This window comes from Thalassophryne amazonica, chromosome 16, assembly GCF_902500255.1.
Source record: "Thalassophryne amazonica chromosome 16, fThaAma1.1, whole genome shotgun sequence".
Lineage (NCBI taxonomy): Eukaryota > Metazoa > Chordata > Actinopteri > Batrachoidiformes > Batrachoididae > Thalassophryne > Thalassophryne amazonica.
The window spans coordinates 46,722,233-46,744,348 of record NC_047118.1 but is presented as its reverse complement, the minus strand read 5'-3'; the positions used below and the strand labels follow the sequence as shown (position 1 = coordinate 46,744,348).

Below are 22,116 nucleotides of genomic sequence, written 5' to 3'. Positions count from 1 at the left end.
ATGGCTAGTAAACGAAACTCAGATTTATAAATTAAAGCAACACCCCTGCCTTGCTTCATAACATGAGGGATGTGACTAATTTGGTGGGCAGGCTTCATTTAAGGGGAGGACAGCAGCCGGCTTAAGCCAGTTTCACATAAACAAATCATATCTAAGTTGTTTTTGTTCATTTGGCTGCTCCCGGTTTTGTTTGGGGTTGCCACAGCGGATACAGCCAGATCCGCATTGGTAATTGGCACAAGTTTTACGCCGGATGCCCTTCCTGACGCAACTCCAGTTTTACCTGGAGAAACGCACACAGCCGCTGGTGTTCCAAAGATGTCTCCCATCCAAATACTAACCAGATCCTGCTCTGCTTAGCTTCTGAGATCTGACGGGATCAGGCTGACACAGAGCAGACCGGCTGCAAACCAATCATATCTAAGTGGTGTTCCATAAATTGATTGCTTATCAACAGTGATTTGGAGACAGTGGCCTTACGTTAATGACACCCAAACTAAGGACCTCAGTGGGGTTGACAATTGGACTATTAGGATTTGGTGGTGGTTCCAGAGTAGTGTATATATACAAAATGCCTAAAATTAGGTTTGGGTTTAAAAAGTCCAGACCATTCAACTGGCATCCATGGCAACTGTGAATGAGTTTCAGGTTTAGAATCTTGAACCGGCAGACCTTCTGCACTGCATTCAATTCACCATACCCCTTCATTTTTCTATTACATCTTGTTTTTTCAATCAGTGGATGTGTGGTGTTTTCTGTGTTCTTTGTATGTTTGCACCACAGGTGCACTTGAATGTGGCCAAAGGGGTCTTGACCACAACAAACTTAACCGAAGGAGCAACAGTAGAAGGTGAGATTTCACAATCACATTACAGCTATACTGGAATTACAGGAATTACAATAGTACGAACAGATCTGCAGCTCATAAAAAAATAACTTATGACTCGGTCTGAATGGTCTATGAGAAAGCACAAAACACAATCACGGTTGTTCTGCATTTCTTTGTAGTTGGACATGGTTTACAGGAAAATATAAATGCAGGCAGCAACTATTCATAAACAAGCTTTACCATGTGCCTGACTTGGTATTTTGACATTTAAATGTAACTGGGGTTTCAAGATAAACACCCTCAGACTTGCCTGTCTGCTCTTTGTGACTAAGAATGAGATCTTTATTGAGATATCGAGTCCACTCAGAGGGTATACCTCTACCAAGGCAGTCATTCTCCCTCCACATGTGGAAATGGGCAACAAATCCTAGACATCTCAATATATTTTTTATTTAGAAACATTTGTCAAAAGCAGTTATACCACGTAGAATCCTTTTGACTGAGATTCATGTCATTTGTTTTTTTTCTTGACCAACTGAGAGAACTGTTATCCCATCTCACAATGTGAAAATCAGTTTTAATGCATTCCTGTATCCACTCTGTTATCTTGGTCCACTTTGCTCCACTATGATTTATGGATATCAGTGTAGTGACAGGCAACAAAGTCACCAAGAGGTGAAGCTTGGGAGGTTAACTGAGGTGACACACTACTGTTTCAGTGTCCACTTCTAAAGGTTCTGTTGTCGCCTGTTTATTTGTTACAAACAGGTTGAAAACATTGTTATAAGTATCCAGACACTCATTAGCATCATTCAATAGAAAGTGCAAGTGCTTCTGTGCAATGTGGTAATGTTAAGAAATTATTTAAAAAAACACCCAAATTGAGTTTAAATTTCAATAAGTTTAGAAGATAGAAGATTTTTGTTGAAGGTTGCAACACCTACATAATGACCTGTGGAGCAATTTTGGCTACAAGTCCTAATACAGTGGTTCCTCGTTTATCGCGGGAGTTACATTCTAACAATAACCTGCAATAGGCGAAATCTGGGAAGTAGTCAGCATTATTTTTTACAATTATTATAGATCTTTTAAGGCTGCAAAACCCCTCACTACACACTTTATACACTTTTCTCAAACAGGCATTAACATTTTCTCACTTTTCTCTCCTGTGTAAGCACTCTTTTTTCTTCTGGGTGAGAAGATTATAAACAGACACACGCAGAACACAATGAGCGTGCTCTCCCTTCGCTAAATGCCTCTGGGGGTACGGATGCAGGACCCGCAAAGAATCCAAGTCATGGCCGGTACCGCGACCGGCCCGCCTGATAAGAACGCAGAACACAATGCGCTGTTTTTAAAAAAAGCATGCAAAATTGCACTAAAAAAATCTGCGAAACTGCGAGGCCGCGAAAGGTGAACCGCATTATAGCGAGGGACCACTGTATCTGTTTTTACAGCACCCGTTGAACAAAGATGGATAACACAATCCATTAAGGAGGTTAAATGATCTTTTATAAAGGTTTTAAATGTAGTCATAATGAAATAATTTAAGCCTTAATGATGCTCTTCTGCAACATGGTCAACTTTGCATCATATTTATATTGACAGATTCTTTTCACTATTTTCTATACAAAACAGGTCTCACATTCAGAAAGATTCTTCTGAACATTTTGATATGCAGCACATGGGCATTAAAATCAAAGAAAGTACCTTCATATTGTAAAATCAAAGAAATATGATATGGCTATAAGGGTTAATTTAAGGGTTAATTAGCGTGTATTTGTGTATGTCTGTCAGTGAAAGTATGGGAAGTGTGTTAATATAAGGTAAATCAAATACTATAAGGGCAGAAATAACCCCAATCTGACTGGAAAGAGTGACAGTGAATGTTCATTTAAGAATTTTAGATATGTCCTTCATAAGCTAAATTTCATTTATTATTGATCTCTAACGGTATATAAATAATTACAACTGCATTTGGTAGTAACATAATTACAATTCTTCTCAAAATTGTCATGCTCAGTCATTTAGCAAATGTTGTGAAAATATGTTTCCTTACTGCATACTCCTCATGAATCAGCAGACATAGATCATAATCTCTTTGGTACATACAATATTTTGCAATTAATCAATCCTGACTTCATAGCTGTCAGCATGTGCAGATTATTTTCACTTTATTTTTATGAAAGTAAACCATTTTAGTAACGTTTGTAAGTCTGGGAAGCCCTTGCTTGCTTGGCTGGAGACTAAAAGGAGATATGTTTGAGAATTTTATTAGATTAATAGTCTTTAAAACTGCAGATTGATGTAAAATATTAATGCAAGCATTCCATGTCTTTTCATTGTCCTTTGAAAAACTTTATTGACAGGTAATGGTAAGCGGGTACTGACGATTGAGTCCAGAAGCCTGGTGCAACTTAATAAGCTGCTGGCCAACGTGTCCTACACCAGCACCGTGTATCATATACACACTGGAGACCTCGGTATGTGTTTAACACAAGTACAAAGACAGTGTTTACAGTTACAGTCAAAATTATTCAACCCCATTAAAGAACAACATTCTTCTGACCTGAAAAAAATCAAAACACTTTCAAATAATCATACGAGTGAAGCGCTGCACAGTGGCACGAAGCTCGCTCATGGTACACTGTGTCAAACAGGAAGTGCCAAATTTTGAGTCCACAGTGAAACAGGAAATGGCAAATATTGAACACTTTGTGGATCGACACTTCCTGGTTTACCAATAGACAAGATCTTGTGGAATCTTGTGGGAATTCAGTGGAGAATTTTGAGCCTACAGTGAAACAGGAGGTGGAAAATGTTGAACAATTCTGGATTGACAGCAGATGAGATCTTGGAGAATACTGCAGGAATTCAGTAGCAAGTTCACATTGAAACAGGAAGTGACACATTTTGAGCCCACAGTGAAAGGAAATGTCAAATGTACCGGTTGCTCTGTCTTGACCTCCAGAAGTCCACAATCACCTCTTTGGTCTTGAGGCTCAGGTTATGATCAACATAGCAGACTGCCAGATGTTGTACTTTGCTCCTTTATGCAGATTCATCACTGTTTGTGATTAGTCCCAGCACTGTAGTGCCATCTTTAGATTTAATGATGTAATTAGATGGATTGTGGTGAGGGAGGAGTTGTGTGTGTACTTTAGAAGAACCACCAAAATAAGTGGATACACATTGCAGTGCACACCCCGACTGTAATCTGCTCTGTGCAGCAGAGGAGGGCAGGAGGTGTTCAGCTGTTTTTCATCTGTCGTCAGTGAAGAGTTCCAGAGTGACAGAGAGAAAAACAAAATTATACAAGCCCATATTTTCCAATATTATGGCCTCAAAATGCTAGTGCTTGTACACAGCATACAATTTGTTCCAATGGTTTAATGAATTACCTCTTTGTCATGAATTGATGAATAGTTTGTGCACACATGATCAGCAAAGCAAATAACAGCTAAGTGACAAAGGTTATTATTGTGTTTAGGTGGATAAGAGCTAACACGGAAATACATTTATTGATTATTTGCATGCCTTTTTTCAGATGTTGGCCATATGAATCACAGCCGTCAATATTAGCGGTTGTCCAATTTTCTGGGACAAGTAGAAAATGATCAGACAGAAAGTATCCCCTATAATGTTGCCCGAATTGGACCAGTCCAATTTTTCCACCGGGTAAACTGCAAATTAATTGCAAAGTATACATAAGTGTGATTTTGTGTTGTGGTGGCTTGGTTTTGAAGTGATGACTGCATTAATTTTGATGGTTGCAGTAAAAATCAGTCTGATTGGAAGAAATTCTGCAGCTCATAGCCTGTTAAAAAAACAAACAAACAAAAAAACAAAACAGCCTCAAAATGTCTGCCGTCTCTTCACTGTGCACCTGAGAGCCCAGTGGCCAAGCTGGCCAGAAAGTCCACTGAGAGACAGCCAGTGTAGCAGCCAAAATAACATCAAACATGCCAAAACAGTCTGTGTTTAGTCTCTTTTCAGTTTGAGAAGCATGAAGCTTTTTTCACTATTGTCATCCAACAACCTCGCCTGCCAGTTCTGTATGACATGGGGAGAGGTAAGTGTTTTAAAAGTTTATTTTACCATTTATTTGTTGCATACTTTCTGACATAAACCAAATTCCTCAGTTGAAAATTAAATACAATCCCCTTCTCTTTCTAGACAGATAGATCTTTATTGATCCCTTGGGCAAGGTCCCTTAAGGAAATTAATGTTCTATTTGCAGCACAGCACCAATAAGAACAATTACACTAAAAAACAAAGAAATAAAACAATACAAACTGAAGAAACAATAATTTCACTGGCCTTATTGCTCTGTAATAATAGAGCATTACGCATGTTTTATACTATAATAGCTGAGTGGATCCTTGTCACTTGATTGGTTCTTTGTATGTCACATGACATGGATTAATTCATCCCATTTGTGTTGCATTGCATTTAGAGTGCAGTTTTGTTCCATTTAGAGTGAAAATTTGGTTCCATACATTTGGTACCATTGCACTCTGTGCGCACATACGCACGTGTGCGCACATGCACATGTGCACGCGTGCGCCCGCATGTACTCATGCAGTAGAACACCAAAATGTAAGTCCCTTTTCTGTTGTTTATAAATTAATAAAATTATATTAAACAAATAATGCTTTTTCCATTCTTTTTGTCTAGTTGAATGGAACATTCCATCTTTCATCAAATGAAATATTCGCACCACTGCACTCATAAACGTTCATTATTTGTATACTATTAACAGGGTACCCGGGCATTGCCAGCATGTGAGAGCTTGTACGCATTTGTGATTACTTCGTCTTTGACAGTGCACTTGCTAGGCAACCCCCAATCCCATTCTACTTTGTTGTACACTCTGGCCCTTAAGTATTTGGACAGTTCCCCATCCTACTCTGCTTATTTGGCAAATGGTTGTTTGCTTTAATTGTATTTGATCAACTATGGAGCCGAGTTGTATTAAAGTCATTTTTAATCATTCTCAGTGATTCTGATTTTGACTGATCAGTACTCTTAATTATGTTCCTGTTTAACATTCAAAACTAATGTCTGCTAAGTACTGTATATGTGTGTACAGGAAGTTGTGTAGGGCTTTGTGCATGGGCAAATCATGACAAAATCTGTCTTTTCTGTTCAACAGATGTCAGCGCTCATGTCACCATCGTCACTAAGACCTTTCTCCGGTACACACAACTTAATGTTTTGTTGAAAAGCATCAGACATTTCTATAGCAACATAAAAGTCATTGTTGCAGATGACAGTTTTAAACCACAGAACATCACTGGAGATGGCATCCTACACTACATCATGCCTCCAGCACAGGTACATTCACACTAACATTGTGTAAAATTTAATAGATTGAACACAAAAATGCTGCAGTGTATCAGTGCAACACTTAAATAAAAATAGTGCCACAGACAGTATTCAAAAACCTGGGAATGAACAGACATAGCGTTACATGCAGGCAGTGGTGGTTCTACACTGAATTACTCAACGGACAAGACATCCTCCAAGATCCCCCCCAAAACAAACCCCACAAATTTTTCCACAAACAGCCATTTTTTATTTTATTCTTATTTTTTATATATATACTTGAGAAGTGCCCCTGAAATTGAAGCTGACATGAAAAGATGGCAGGTTACAATATAACTCTTATACAAAACATCCATATAATAAACACGCACTTACATGCTAAAGGTCTGTTATTAGACACTTTATTAATCTGTTTTTCAGGGAAGAACAATTAGCTCTTCTATTAAGGTGCATATTTGTCTCAACACTTAGCTAAACATTTAGCTTGATGTTTGTAAATATTAGGCTAAATGTATAATTACTTAGCATTAACTAATCTGCAAAAGGTTTAGGTATGACAGAAATTTGATAATGTAGTGTTTGCCCTTTCTTGTCCCAATTTTTTTTCTTCATCTGTGTAAAAAAAAAAAAGGAGAAAAAACAAACAAACAAAAAAAGCCTAAACTGAAATGTTACTACCATTCCCATACCAATGAAATGTGATTCTTTCTGGTTCTGGTTCTGCTGCATCCTAAGTGGACTTTGCTCTGTAAGACAAGAGACTCTGTGGAGGCGGCGCAGTGGGGAGCATGATGCGCCGTCAGGAGCCATGGAGCAGGGCGCATGGCCCAGGGAGGAGCACGCCTGTCCACGGTTACGCAGGAGACAACCACCAAACCTCTGTCACTGCTTCTGTTCTGTGCACATCAGCATGCAGGGGTGCCTGCCTGCAGCTGTGGGACATCAATTTGCCAATTCCCCACACAGTGATATGATAACCGCTTTGCGACACAATGATTTTTTTTCTTCAGTGCTTGTTGTGCCACCTTCATATGTGTCATGAAAAAATGCACCCCGGACGACCGGCCAGTTCGCCTGCACCAAATACCGCATTTACATACAGGCAAGAGTTCATCTAAAGAATTTTAGAGATGCATGTTCAGGCAGAGCACTGAGGTTGCAGCTTGTTTCCTGATGTGGAACAAATCAGTAACTCAAGAAAAACATTCTTCAATTGCAGTGAACCTTTGAAAATTTTGTTTCTGCAACCAGTTTTTGCACATTTGCCTTTTATGCATTATTTGTTCTAGTTATTCATGTAACTTTTGATATTATAAATATTTGATACCAAGGGGTGTTTTTGTGTTCACCCTGTATTATTTGCATTGTGAAGAAGCTTCAATTATGATAGTTTTGCCATCCGGTGCGTTTCGTTGTGTATGAGTGTGCATGCAGGTGCCTCAGTGCCTTTTACCTGGCTGTGGATAGGGAAATGTGGGAAGAGCTGCTTGCTCTCCTGCCACTGCAGCCCAGACATGGATAAGCAGCTGAAAATGAATGAGAATGAATGAATGATCCTGCATGCAGGTGCCTCAGTGTTGAGAACCCCAGCAGCTGAAAAAGGTTAAGGTGTGTCTACTTTCACATTGCTTTCACATGGCTGCAGTAGATAAATAGTTACTTTTGAGAGTTGGGTTGTCTGCCTGGGTGGTTGCCATTCAGGACCCAGGGCAGTTCCATAATGGGGTAGATGGAGTGATGTGCTGCACATTCCCAGACCTTACTTGACCCACTATATAAAGTGATGAAGTCTGACATGAGCTGTAAAAGTATTACTCAAAGGACTGAAAAAGATTTGAAAATTTGAAAATGCCCTTCATCCATCAGGGTTGGTTCGCTGGTAGGAACCTGGCTGTCTCACAGGTAACCACTAAATACTTCCTGTGGGTTGATGATGACTTCGAGTTTACAGAGAACACCAAAATAGAGAAGCTGGTGGAGGTGATGGAAGCGAACCCTGAGCTGGACGTGGTGAGAAGCCCAGAGACTAACAAAACCGTAAACAGACTGTGCATCCAGCAGCCCGACAGCCAGGCAACAACATTAATGAGACTTCGTTATCTACTATTCTTTGTCTGTCAGGTGGGCGGATCTGTACAAGGGAACCAGTTTTACTTCTCGCTCCTCTATAATGAAGGTGATGAAGATGGTGGCTGCCTTCACGTGAAGTCCAACAACAAGTTCCACTCACTTCCTGGTTACCCAAGTTGTTTTCTGGTTAGTGGCGTCGTCAACTTCTTTTTGGCTCGTACAGACTCCACGCGGAAGGTGGGTTTTGACCCAAAGCTCCAGAGGGTGGCGCATTCAGGTGAGTCCATAAATACAGTTGTGAGCGTAAGTTTGCATAGACCATAGCTAAAAATGTTGAAAATTAATTTTATCCTCCTGCACATACACAGTGTTGTCAAATGTTATGTTGAGTTAGAATCTCAACTTAAGAAGAACTGCCTTTGCCATAACAGTCAGCAAAAAAAAAATTAAAAAATAGCGACATACATGGAAGTGCATATGAAACAATGTACCTTTACTGAATTCCTCACGGTGGAGAGTTTGCAACAGTGGACACTCATCGATAACTTGGTGTTGTCTACGGCGATGCCTGTGTGGATGTCAGTGCAGTCAGGAGTTCAAAAGTTAAAAATCCAACCATGATAAGTCTGCAAGATCAGGCCCATAGTGGCCATCCCACAACAGCCACAAATATACAGCATCAAGCACGGGTACGACGGCTCAGTCTTTAGAATTTTTAGAATACAGCAGAACTGTCAACTCTGATCGATAGCCGGACACTTTGTAAAATCTACATGCACGCTTGAAGCGGGCTCATCTTGGAAAATGTGCAATTCTTCAGCATGGCAGTGCTCATTAACACAACAGCTGACAAACACAGGATGCATTGCAGCTGCTCAGATTTTACAAGACCTTACCACACTCGCCATACAGCCTGGATAATGCATCCTGGACTTTTTACTTTTTCCTAAGATGAAAGATCAGTGAAAGGTACACCATTACCTCATGATGCAGAGGTGCAAGCAGCTGTACATAGCTGGTACCAAGACAAGACACTCAATTTCTTCCCTGATGGGATGCAAAAATGTGTCTGGTGTTGGTGTTAAGTGTCCGGAAAGGGAATGCGACTATTTAGAAAAGTAATGACACTGCTTGATTGAGAAAATTCCAAGCTTTCTGCAGATGTGTGCTTTTTATGAGTAACTTGTTATTGAAATAATTGAAAGGAGGAAAAGCTTTTCAGCTATTCCTCATATTTTTAAAATATTTAGAGTGAAGTCCCTTCAGCTTCTCCCTTGTTTCACTCAGGGTCACTACAGCAGATTCAAGGTGGATCATGTTAATTTGGTACAACTTTTACACCACATGCCCTTCCTGATGCAACTCCGCATTACATGCAGAAAGGGCACAGCTGGCCTTGAACTGGGAAACCTTACATACTGGAAACAAGTACACTTAACTGATTAGCCACCATCCGTCAAAGCTTTAGAGTGAATAACTGCCATAATTAGTTGCTAATTGCGGAACCTTTGGTTGTAATTAATTACCAGAAGAACCAGTGCCTCTTCCAGCAGGAAACAAAGAATCTAAAGAATTTAGCCAAGGCTTATGGGCAGTGGTGGTTCCGAGTGCCCCCCCCCCCCAAAAAAAACAACATTTTGCACAAACAGACATTTTAAAAATAATTTTATTATTATTTTTAATATTTTAGAAGTTCCCCTGAAATTGCAATTGAAATTGACATCTAAAGACTGCAGGCTACAATATAACTCTTATCCATGAATTTCAAATTTGAATAAACATGCTCTTACATTCTAAATGTCTGTCATTACATGCTATATTAACCTGTCTTTCAGCGCGGAACAAATGCAGACTCACTGATAAAGGCATAGGAGTTGTCAAACGACTTTATCTGGAAATCAGGCAGAGGTTTGGCACACAGTCTGACAGTCAGCGATGGAGAACCCATACGAAACATATGTTGCTCATCTGTTGTTCATTCTCATCTGTTGAGATAAATTTTAGCTTCTCATATTCATATCATTCTATGATCATTCATTTCAATCAATCAATCAATTTTTTTATATAGCGCCAAATCACAACAAACAGTTGCCCCAAGGCGCTTTATATTGTAAGGCAAGGCCATACAATAATTATGTAAAACCCCAACGGTCAAAACGACCCCCTGTGAGCAAGCACTTGGCTACAGTGGGAAGGAAAAACTCCCTTTTAACAGGAAGAAACCTCCAGCAGAACCAGGCTCAGGGAGGGGCAGTATTCTGCTGGGACTGGTTGGGGCTGAGGGAGAGAACCAGGAAAAAGACATGCTGTGGAGGGGAGCAGAGATCGATCACTAATGATTAAATGCAGAGTGGTGCATACAGAGCAAAAAGAGAAAGAAACAGTGCATCATGGGAACCCCCCAGCAGTCTACGTCTATAGCAGCATAACTAAGGGATGGTTCAGGGTCACCTGATCCAGCCCTAACTATAAGCTTTAGCAAAAAGGAAAGTTTTAAGCCTAATCTTAAAAGTAGAGAGGGTGTCTGTCTCCCTGATCTGAATTGGGAGCTGGTTCCACAGGAGAGGAGCCTGAAAGCTGAAGGCTCTGCCTCCCATTCTACTCTTACAAACCCTAGGAACTACAAGTAAGCCTGCAGTCTGAGAGGGAAGCGCTCTATTGGGGTGATATGGTACTACGAGGTCCCTAAGATAAGATGGGACCTGATTATTCAAAACCTTATAAGTAAGAAGAAGAATTTTAAATTCTATTCTAGAATTAACAGGAAGCCAATGAAGAGAGGCCAATATGGGTGAGATATGCTCTCTCCTTCTAGTCCCCGTCAGTACTCTAGCTGCAGCATTTTGAATTAACTGAAGGCTTTTTAGGGAACTTTTAGGACAACCTGATAATAATGAATTACAATAGTCCAGCCTAGAGGAAATAAATGCATGAATTAGTTTTTCAGCATCACTCTGAGACAAGACCTTTCTGATTTTAGAGATATTGCGTAAATGCAAAAAAGCAGTCCTACATATTTGTTTAATATGCGCTTTGAATGACATATCCTGATCAAAAATGACTCCAAGATTTCTCACAGTATTACTAGAGGTCAGGGTAATGCCATCCAGAGTAAGGATCTGGTTAGATACCATGTTTCTAAGATTTGTGGGGCCAGGTACAATAACTTCAGTTTTATCTGAGTTTAAAAGCAGGAAAATAGAGGTCATCCATGTCTTTATGTCTGTAAGACAATCCTGCAGTTTAGCTAATTGGTGTGTGTCCTCTGGCTTCATGGATAGATAAAGCTGGGTATCATCTTCGTAACAATGAAAATTTAAGCAATACCGTCTAATAATACTGCCTAAGGGAAGCATGTATAAAGTGAATAAAATTGGTCCTAGCACAGAACCTTGTGGAACTCCATAATTAACTTTAGTCTGTGAAGAAGATTCCCCATTTACATGAACAAATTGTAATCTATTAGACAAATATGATTCAAACCACCGCAGCGCGGTGCCTTTAATACCTATGGCATGCTCTAATCTCTGTAATAAAATTTTATGGTCAACAGTATCAAAAGCAGCACTGAGGTCTAACAGAACAAGCACAGAGATGAGTCCACTGTCCGAGGCCATAAGAAGATCATTTGTAACCTTCACTAATGCTGTTTCTGTACTATGATGAATTCTAAAACCTGACTGAAACTCTTCAAATAGACCATTCCTCTGCAGATGATCAGTTAGCTGTTTTACAACTACCCTTTCAAGAATTTTTGAGAGAAAAGGAAGGTTGGAGATTGGCCTATAATTAGCTAAGATAGCTGGGTCAAGTGATGGCTTTTTAAGTAATGGTTTAATTACTGCCACCTTAAAAGCCTGTGGTACATAGCCAACTAACAAAGATAGATTGATCATATTTAAGATCGAAGCATTAAATAATGGTAGGGCTTCCTTGAGCAGCCTGGTAGGAATGGGGTCTAATAAACATGTTGATGGTTTGGATGAAGTAACTAATGAAAATAACTCAGACAGAACAATCGGAGAGAAAGAGTCTAACCAAATACCGGCATCACTGAAAGCAGCCAAAGATAACGATACGTCTTTGGGATGGTTATGAGTAATTTTTTCTCTAATAGTTAAAATGTTGTTAGCAAAGAAAGTCATGAAGTCATTACTAGTTAAAGTTAATGGAATACTCAGCTCAATAGAGCTCTGACTCTTTGTCAGCCTGGCTACAGTGCTGAAAAGAAACCTGGGGTTGTTCTTATTTTCTTCAATTAGTGATGAGTAGAAAGATGTCCTAGCTTTACGGAGGGCTTTTTAATAGAGCAACAGACTCTTTTTCCAGGCTAAGTGAAGATCTTCTAAATTAGTGAGACGCCATTTCCTCTCCAACTTACGGGTTATCTGCTTTAAGCTACGAGTTTGTGAGTTATACCACGGAGTCAGGCACTTCTGATTTAAAGCTCTCTTTTTTTAGAGGAGCTACAGCATCCAAAGTTGTCTTCAATGAGGATGTAAAACTATTGACGAGATACTCTATCTCACTTACAGAGTTTAGGTAGCTACTCTGCACTGTGTTGGTATATGGCATTAGAGAACATAAAGAAGGAATCATATCCTTAAACCTAGTTACAGCGTTTTCTGAAAGACTTCTAGTGTAATGAAACTTATTCCCCACTGCTGGGTAGTCCATCAGAGTAAATGTAAATGTTATTAAGAAATGATCAGACAGAAGGGAGTTTTCAGGGAATACTGTTAAGTCTTCTATTTCCATACCATAAGTCAGAACAAGATCTAAGATATGATTAAAGTGGTGGGTGGACTCATTTACTTTTTGAGCAAAGCCAATAGAGTCTAATAATAGATTAAATGCAGTGTTGAGGCTGTCATTCTCAGCATCTGTGTGGATGTTAAAATCGCCCACTATAATTATCTTATCTGAGCTAAGCACTAAGTCAGACAAAAGGTCTGAAAATTCACAGAGAAACTCACAGTAACGACCAGGTGGACGATAGATAATAACAAATAAAACTGGTTTTTGGGACTTCCAATTTGGATGGACAAGACTAAGAGTCAAGCTTTCAAATGAATTAAAGCTCTGTCTGGGTTTTTGATTAATTAATAAGCTGGAATGGAAGATTGCTGCTAATCCTCCGCCCCGGCCCGTGCTACGAGCATTCTGACAGTTAGTGTGACTCGGGGGTGTTGACTCATTTAAACTAACATATTCATCCTGCTGTAACCAGGTTTCTGTAAGGCAGAATAAATCAATATGTTGATCAATTATTATATCATTTACCAACAGGGACTTAGAAGAGAGAGACCTAATGTTTAATAGACCACATTTAACTGTTTTAGTCTGTGGTGCAGTTGAAGGTGCTATATTATTTTTTCTTTTTGAATTTTTATGCTTAAATAGATTTTTGCTGGTTATTGGTAGTCTGGGAGCAGGCACCGTCTCTACGGGGATGGGGTAATGAGGGGATGGCAGGGGGAGAGAAGCTGCAGAGAGGTGTGTAAGACTACAACTCTGCTTCCTGGTCCCAACCCTGGATAGTCACGGTTTGGAGGATTTAAGAAAATTGGCCAGATTTCTAGAAATGAGAGCTGCTCCATCCAAAGTGGGATGGATGCCGTCTCTCCTAACAAGACCAGGTTTTCCCCAGAAGCTTTGCCAATTATCTATGAAGTCCACCTCATTTTTTGGACACCACTCAGACAGCCAGCAATTCAAGGAGAACATGCGGCTAAACATGTCACTCCCGGTCTGATTGGGGAGGGGCCCAGAGGAAACTACAGAGTCCGACATTGTTTTTCTGAGTTACTTCTCCTAAGGGTCCCTTAGGAGCAAAAGAAAAGCTAAAATGAGACACCATTTGCTGAGACGCAAGAAAAGAGAGAACTATGTATAAGAGAATCTGAGAACTCAAACAGTGATCAGTGAGAGACAGAATCATGTATATTTCTCACTGGATATCAAATTTAGACATATTTGAAAGCAGCACAATATGTCTCATTTTTCTCTTAGCTGAGTTCAGGAAAAGAGACAACTGTGAGACAATTTAGAGAGCTTGCACAGTGATCACCATGAGACTGAACCATGTCTATTTCTCAGGAGAGCCATTTGAGAAGAATGAGAAAACCGCTTTGGTCTCAATTGGTGCTCATTTATATCTAGGAGATGAAAATGAGATAAAAAGGAGATCGTATCTTCAATTTTTCTTTGCTACAGGAAGTGACACAGTTATTAGGCAGAGGCGAGGTCCAAAAACAAGCAAGGTTCAAACACGGCGTTGCAAAGGTCACAGGTTGTGGCAAGAGTATGGTCCAAAAAGCAAAGCGGGGTCATACACGACAAGGCAAAAGAACAAAGACTAAACAATGGCGATGATATAATACGAGGGCAGAAGTACAAGGCAAAAAGCACAATGAATGGGCAAGGACAAACGATGTCAACGACAGTCAAGGAAAGTCCAGATTTCTTGTTTCGTCAGGGCTTTGTCACACTTCGTTAAGTGCCATGTGACTGGGCCATAACACACATGGGGCTTAAAGACTCAGTGGGCAGTCAGGGCGTGATGTGAGACAGGTGTGGAGAACGTTCAGGAAGGGGGTGTGGTCAGCCGAGACAAAGACTAGGAAAGACAGGAGTCAAGCGGGTCAGTGACAGATGGGGTGTGACAGACAGGAGCAAAGGCAAAAACAATCCGTGACAGTAACAACATCCAAAACCAAACCAATAACATACCTAAAACTAGAAACACTCAGAGAGTGCAAACCTCCGCCAAGGCCATGGGTTCACTGACGCCATAACATCTACACGCCGTGGAATCATTGAACCTAAAAAAGTCTAACAATGATGTTTGCTCAGTAGTAAAAAAAAGTTTCAGCTGCTGTGACTGGATAGCATGTATCCTTAATGCTTGGCATCACAGTTTATTGCACCTTGCACCTTTCCCAGAAGCTACTGTGATCTGAGCACTGATATTGATATTGCATGTGCTTATAGACAAAAACAAATAAGAGACAAAATTCAATATATTATTCAACTAAACTGCAAATATATGAATTTTTTAACATTTATGAAACACTTCTCTAAACAAGGCCATAGGGTCACTGACCCTAAAGAGATTCCCTCCTTGGCACAGTGATCTATTTCTTTTTGTCTCTTTCTCTAAAATTGTATATAATAATCATTAGATTATTAATATATAAACAAAAATAAATTTAAGAAATATTACAATTTGAAAACAAATGCACCCGAACGTGATGACAGCTGCAACTGCTTAACTTTTAACATTGAAAATGCCATAGATATGCTAATGCGTTAGCATCGGGATCCGGATCGTGATCCGGATCACCACTAAAATTTAATCACTTGTTCCTCTTGTCATTTCCAACCACTCCACAAAATTTCAACAAAAATAAATTTAAGAAATATTACAATTTGAAAACAAATGCACCCGAACGTGATGACAGCTGCAACTGCTTAATGCTTACTTTTAACATTGAAAATGCCATAGACATGCTAACGCGTTAGCATCGGGATCCGGATCGTGATCTGGATCACCACTAAAATTTAATCACTTGTTCCTCTTGTCATTTCCAACCACTCCACAAAATTTCAACAAAAATAAATTTAAGAAATATTACAATTTGAAAACAAATGCACCCGAACGTGATGACAGCTGCAACTGCTTAATGCTAACTTTTAACATTGAAAATGCCATAGACATGCTAACGCATCAGCATCGGGATCCGGATCGTGATCCAGATCACCACTAAAATTTTATCACTTTTTCCTCTTGTCATTTCCAACCACTCCACAAAATTTCAACAAAAATAAATTTAAGAAATATTATAATTTGAAAACGCACTCGAATGTGATGACAGCTGCAACTGCTTAATGCTAACTTTTAACATTGAAAATGCCATAGATATGCTAATGCGTTAGCATCGGGATCCGGATCGTGATCTGGATCACCACTAAAATTTAATCACTTGTTCATCTTGTCATTTCCAACCACTCCACAAAATTTCAACAAAAATAAATTTAACCCCTTAACGCCCATCATTGCATATATGCTACAATCTCTGACTCAAATATGTAACTTACCAAATTGACCTGTATGCCCGTTGTCGCAAATTTGCAACATACCATCATTATTATTATAACATTATAACATAAAGTCATTACCAGAATACCCAATATTACTATCTAGTTTTTGTGCAAAAGTGATATTAATAATCTCAACATTATTTACCATCTACTTAAAGGCAAAAACACACACAAAACATTTTTTTATATACAGCTATATAAATTTGGGCGTTAAGGGGTTAAGAAATATTACAATTTGAAAACAAATGTTATTGTATAAAAACGATTTTTCGGTAATGGCAGTTTTCTTCTGGATCTAGCTCCATAACATTTGAAGCTACATCAAATCTGATGACACCTTACTGAATCAGTACAGATTCAGCTACAATTTGGTGTTAGTTGTTTATCTCTAGCTTCATTTGTCACCTCACATTGACACATTTTCTATTTTCCCTATATTTTTGCATATTGTTGATCACCAGATCTGGAATCTGGATCCGATCATCACCAAACTTTGTTGTTTGATAGAACATTTGACTATGTTACACCCTAATTTTTTTCAAGCCTTTCTGCCTTGTTTTTGTGGAGTTAGAAACTAGAATGTCAAAATTCCCCCTATCCCGCAATGGTGAAGAATCCTTTAAAAAATTCCTGGATCCGGATCGTGATCCAGATCACCACTAAAATTTAATCACTTGTTCCTCTTGTCATTTCCAACCACTCCACAAAATTTCATCAAAATCCATTCAAACTTTTTGAGTTATCCTGCTGACAAACAGACAGACAGACAAACAAACAAATGCGACCGAAAACATAACCTCCTTGGTGGAGGTAACAAAGATAAGTAAAACCAAAAGCCTAATAAAAAACCAACGTGAAAGGAACAAAGAATCAAACTAGGAAAACAAAGGTAAGACCAGAAAAGAGATCAACAGAACAAAACTTAGATGGAACTCACCAAGTACAACAAACAGAAAACAAGGACCGGGGCCGGACAGTAGAACAATAAAAGTGAATGTGGACTCTTCTGCAACTTGTACACCCATCTACCTGTTGCTCTCTCTTTGTCCCACCCCATTACTACTCTGATTGGTTGATAGCTCATTAATATCCAATAGGAACAAAGAAATAGCATGACACATTTTAACTACTTCTACAAACATAATCTTGTGTAATGTATTACACTAATAGTGGTACAATGAAGGAAATCTTTATTTACAAATTATACTGTCACAATTTGTGTGTATTATGGATGTGAAGATTAATCGATTTGGATCGGTATCTAGATACAAACGTGCATGATGAGTGTATTGATTCATTCAGTGCGCATCAATTCATTTGATGGGTGAAATTGCGATGGATCGGTTGCTGCGTGCTTGCATCAATTTTTTTTTTCCTTTCTTTTTCCCGACGCACATTGCATGCACCACTGACAGAAGCCTGAAAGCACATTTCTACCGCAACGTCTGTGGCAACAAATCTATTTCAAAATGGAGGCCAGCGACAACGGTGCAAGCAGTTGTAGGAGATTTATGATGCACCTAAAACATTTAAATCAGGCGGTTGAGATATTTTGGCTTTTAAAAAAAAAAAGAAAAAAAAGATGTGAAACTTGACAAGACGCAGGTCATTTGGAAATAATGTTGTGCGCCTCCTAACTTGGCAAAACTGGTAAGAAAGTATCTCAGATTATTTTGCCAAGGAGGTACTCTCTCAATGAGTGACTTAAAGTGAGTCACTGTCAGTCACTCATTGAAAGAGAAGTTGTCTTACTGGTTAAGTTCTGACAGTGTGATCAAATAGGTTCCAAATATGATTCCTGTTCCTTAATGTTGAATCTGGTAAATTTTCTGCTTATAAGGAGTAAAACAAATTCTCTGCCTCTACTAGAATCAGAAGAAGAATACCATAGTACCATACTGAATTGCAGCTTCTTATTTTCTATTTAAATTTTTGGTATAATTTCTTTGCATCATGTTGAATTGCATCATATCACATTGAGGAATTGAATCACCATCAAATCGGGAACAGGGGTGAATCGTATCGTATCGCTGGTAGTGTATTGATATGTGTATCGATTCGTTGTCAGTGATGCGATTCAAATGCCTAGTGTGTGTGTGTACACATAGACATTTGAAATTCAAAGGTATGTGGACATGTTGCATTGATATCAATTATTTAGAGGTTTTGAAGAAATGGTAAATGGACTGTGCTTTTTCTTCTATATCAGAAGCTCAAAGCGCTTTACAATGATGCCTTGCATTCGCCCATTCACACAGACACACACCGATGTCAGGGTGCTGCCATGCAACGCGCTTACTACACACCAGGAGCAACTTGGGAATTAAGGACATTGTCCAAGCATCTGCAGTGATTGACAATCCTTTGATCTGAAAACCCACTGCTTAACCACTAGACCATCACCTCCCCAAGAAAACTGTCTTAACAATTTGGTATGTGGTTTTGTCAAAATCAAGTTAGCACTGCTTATTTTTATTATTATCTATATTATAGTAGCCGAGTGGCCTTTCTGTGTGTGCGTGCGGACGTATATGTGTGTGGTGTTGACCACACAAAAAGCAGGGAGAGCTGACATTTGCTGTTTGGTATGCTTATCTATTTTGGATCAAGGATAAATGCTGCGAAAAGGGAAAGCTGATAGTACAAATATTTTTGGCGAAATCAGCCATTTTAGCTAACCAGTAAACAATGGATGTTGTGCTGCAATGAACCATGGGAGTTCAGGGTTTTGGGGTTTTAAATGTTGTTATTGTGGGACATGTTAATTTAACAGTTGTTAGTGTTATTGATTTATTGTGTTTTTGTGGTTGAATTGGCTGAGTCAGTTTAGTTAAGTGTCATGTTGCCATTACCATGAGTGAGTTAAGTTGAATGTTGCTGGTACCATAAGTGAAACCTGGAGTCTGTTTATGCCTGTCTAAAATTAGAAGCACCTGCTTGCGGTAGACTGTGGAAAAGACAGTGCGTGCGTCATTGATCACAGAGAAACTGTGGAGAGCTGACATTTGCCGTTTCGTATGCTTATGTATTTTGAGTGAAGAATGAATGCTGCCAGAATGGAATGTTCATAGGACTAATATTTTTGGAGAAGCTAAGGACATTAACTAACAACACTGAACAATGGATGTGGCTAACTACATTATGGGCTCACACGCCATGCCAGCAGTGGGCGGTAAGTCATCTTTATATTAAATGTGTGAGCGCAGTGAGTGATTTTATTTAGTAAGTTCAATGTAAGTACATAATGTAATTGTAAATATGTTAGAAATAGATGGATGACATAAGAAAGTGAAAACACTTATTTCCATTGTGGTCCATTTGAAAATCAAACCACAAAATATATGTAAAAATAAAATAATAATAATACTGATAATAATAGCACATATATAATAATAACAACCTAAACAATTTATAAATACATTAAGACAGTGCATTAACATAAAAAATTACATAATTAACAGAAAATAAAAGGGTTTCAGTTCAACTTCTAAAAATTGTTGAGGTCGAAGGTTCTAAAAGCATTCTGGTATCACACGCCATTCCCACTCATTATACAAGCTTTGCTTAATATATTACCACCCTTCAAAAAATGTCAACTACCTATTTTATAAACTCTCTCTCTCTCTCTCTCTCTCTCTCTCTCTCTCTCTCTATATATATATATATATATATATATATATATATATCCCAACTGTTGATTTTATTAGTTTTTGGTAATTTAATGAAAACATTTCAAATTCAAGAGAACTATGTCCAGTTGGAGCAATTCAAATACATTATTCATGTTGTATTTAAACTGTTGCATGAATACATTTATTATATCCTCTATGGTGTGTTGTTTTTTAAGTCCTTTTGTAAACTATTATGATTATATATGCGATATTTCATGGTGTTGCAATAGTCTCTCAGCAGCCAGAACAATGTTTCCAAGTGTAATTTTTGTGTTGCTATTTTTAACAAAAAATGTTATGGTCATTACTTAAGACTTCCAGAAGGGAGGATTTTAATGTTAAATAGATGTATAAAAATGGTTATGGTGAAAATATGTTACACTGGTTTAAAAGTGAAAGTTTATTCAAGTTCTTTAAACGTTCGTATTTAAACCAGTTTTCAACAGTTTTCATTGCTAACTTTTAAATGATAAATGGGCTTCAAAATTGTGATGTGCTACAATTTAATCATTGTACAGGTTAAAAATACCACTATTCAAAATCACGGTTTAAAACAGTCTAACCCAGAACGTTGATTAGACGTCTGCAAATAAACGATGAAAAAACTCACTTTTGAACCATTTTTGAATCTGTTCAGTGGGAAAATGCTCACCGGCGTGTGTGTGTGTGTGTGTGTGTGTGTGTGTGTGTGTGTGTGTGTGTGTGTGTGTGTGTGTGTGTGTGTGTGTGTGTGTGTGTGTGTGTGTGTGTGTGTGTGTGTGTGTGTCTCACCTTGCAGAGTTCTTTATGGATGGTTTGGGCTCTTTGCTGGTTGCCACCTGCCAGCACGTATCCATCGCCCATCAAGCCCCCAAAAATGACAACATCCAAAAGCAGTACAGCCAGTTCAGGCACCCTCCACAGAGTGATGTAAACTTCAAACTACAGCTGTATTTTTTCAAAAACAACCTAAAATGTTATGTACGTACATAGAATAACACTTGGGAATACTGATGTTACTGTATGCTTCATTTGTTAAACTGATGCTTTTTGTTGTATTCCAGATTGTTTGTTTGGGTTTTTTTTCCATATTGTCCCAACTTGTTATGATGTGGTGTTATATAATATATTTGTATTTGGGGTTGAATTGGTTTTTATCAATGTTTACATGTGACCATTTTGTTGTGGATATTTTACTGTAGAGAGCAGTTTGAAATGGCTTGCCTGAAAGTGCTATATTATAATTATTATTGCCATGTTATCTTCTGTTGTATGTTATTAGCTCGTCCCACACACACATGCACGTGTGCAGTTGAACAGAAAGGAGCCCACTCCCACTACATGCATCACACACCAGCAAAAGGAATCTGGTCTACACAGTTCAGTGTATCGAGAGGTGCATTGCCCATTTGCGCCTAGATAGTTTTTCTGCCATTTTGGTGTGCTTGCAAATCTGATTTCTTTCTTTTTTTTTTTTTTACTTTTATTTCCCACTACTCTTCCTTCAATTCGGATCCGGCGCCACGAGGGGGCGTTTGGGGGCAACGCCCCCTCACGTCATCAACCTCGCCCCCTTGGATATGAGAGTTATCAAAACTAAAAATAAAAAAGAAAGAAAAAGAAATACTGGAAAATATAACGCCTCGCAGTTTCGCAGATTTTTTTTAGTCCAATTTTGCATGCTTTTTTTCTTTTTTACAGCGCATTGTGCGTCCTCATCAAGCAGGCCGGTGTTCTGTCGAGATGACGGGACACCTGTTGCGGCACTGCGAAGAGAGAGCACACGCATTGTGTTCTGTGTGTCTGTTTATAAGAATCTTCTCGCCCAGAAGAAAAAAGAGCGCCATCACCTACCCATAACTGTGTTCTTCACTCGGAAAAAGACACCTGCAGCGAAGTGTGAGTGGAAAAAGGCGCGACAGTGGCGCGGCGCCAGGACGAAGAGGCGCGATCAGAGGAACTGTGAAATACTGGTCAGTCACTATTAATAATTTCTTATGTGTTCCTAACCCTCGTAGGTTGATCGTTAAAATTAAATTCGTTAGTTCTAAAAACCATCATAATTATTTATAGGAAAATGTTCTATTTTTATTTCCCAAACAAATGTTTGGGCCTGAAAACAGGTTGGTCTTATTT

The 22,116-nt window shown here is 38.8% G+C and overlaps 1 protein-coding gene across 2 annotated transcripts in view; it reads left to right on the top strand.

Annotated features, from left to right (window-relative positions):
* Nucleotides 1-21,241, top strand: part of LOC117528113 (beta-1,4 N-acetylgalactosaminyltransferase 2-like) — a 47,855-nt gene extending 26,614 nt beyond the window's left edge. The window contains exons 6-12 of one of the 2 annotated variants that reach the window (XM_034190674.1): nucleotides 784-850; nucleotides 3,199-3,312; nucleotides 4,815-4,901; nucleotides 5,985-6,166; nucleotides 8,024-8,167; nucleotides 8,279-8,413; nucleotides 20,780-21,241. In XM_034190674.1, the coding sequence (XP_034046565.1) occupies nucleotides 784-850; nucleotides 3,199-3,312; nucleotides 4,815-4,901; nucleotides 5,985-6,166; nucleotides 8,024-8,167; nucleotides 8,279-8,413; nucleotides 20,780-20,914 (864 nt within the window). In that variant the 3' untranslated portion in view covers nucleotides 20,915-21,241. Of the gene's footprint in view, nucleotides 1-783; nucleotides 851-3,198; nucleotides 3,313-4,814; nucleotides 4,902-5,984; nucleotides 6,167-8,023; nucleotides 8,168-8,278; nucleotides 8,505-20,779 lie in introns of both variants that reach the window. The other variant, XM_034190673.1, reaches the window with a different exon arrangement.
* The last annotated feature ends 875 nt before the right edge of the window (nucleotides 21,242-22,116 follow it).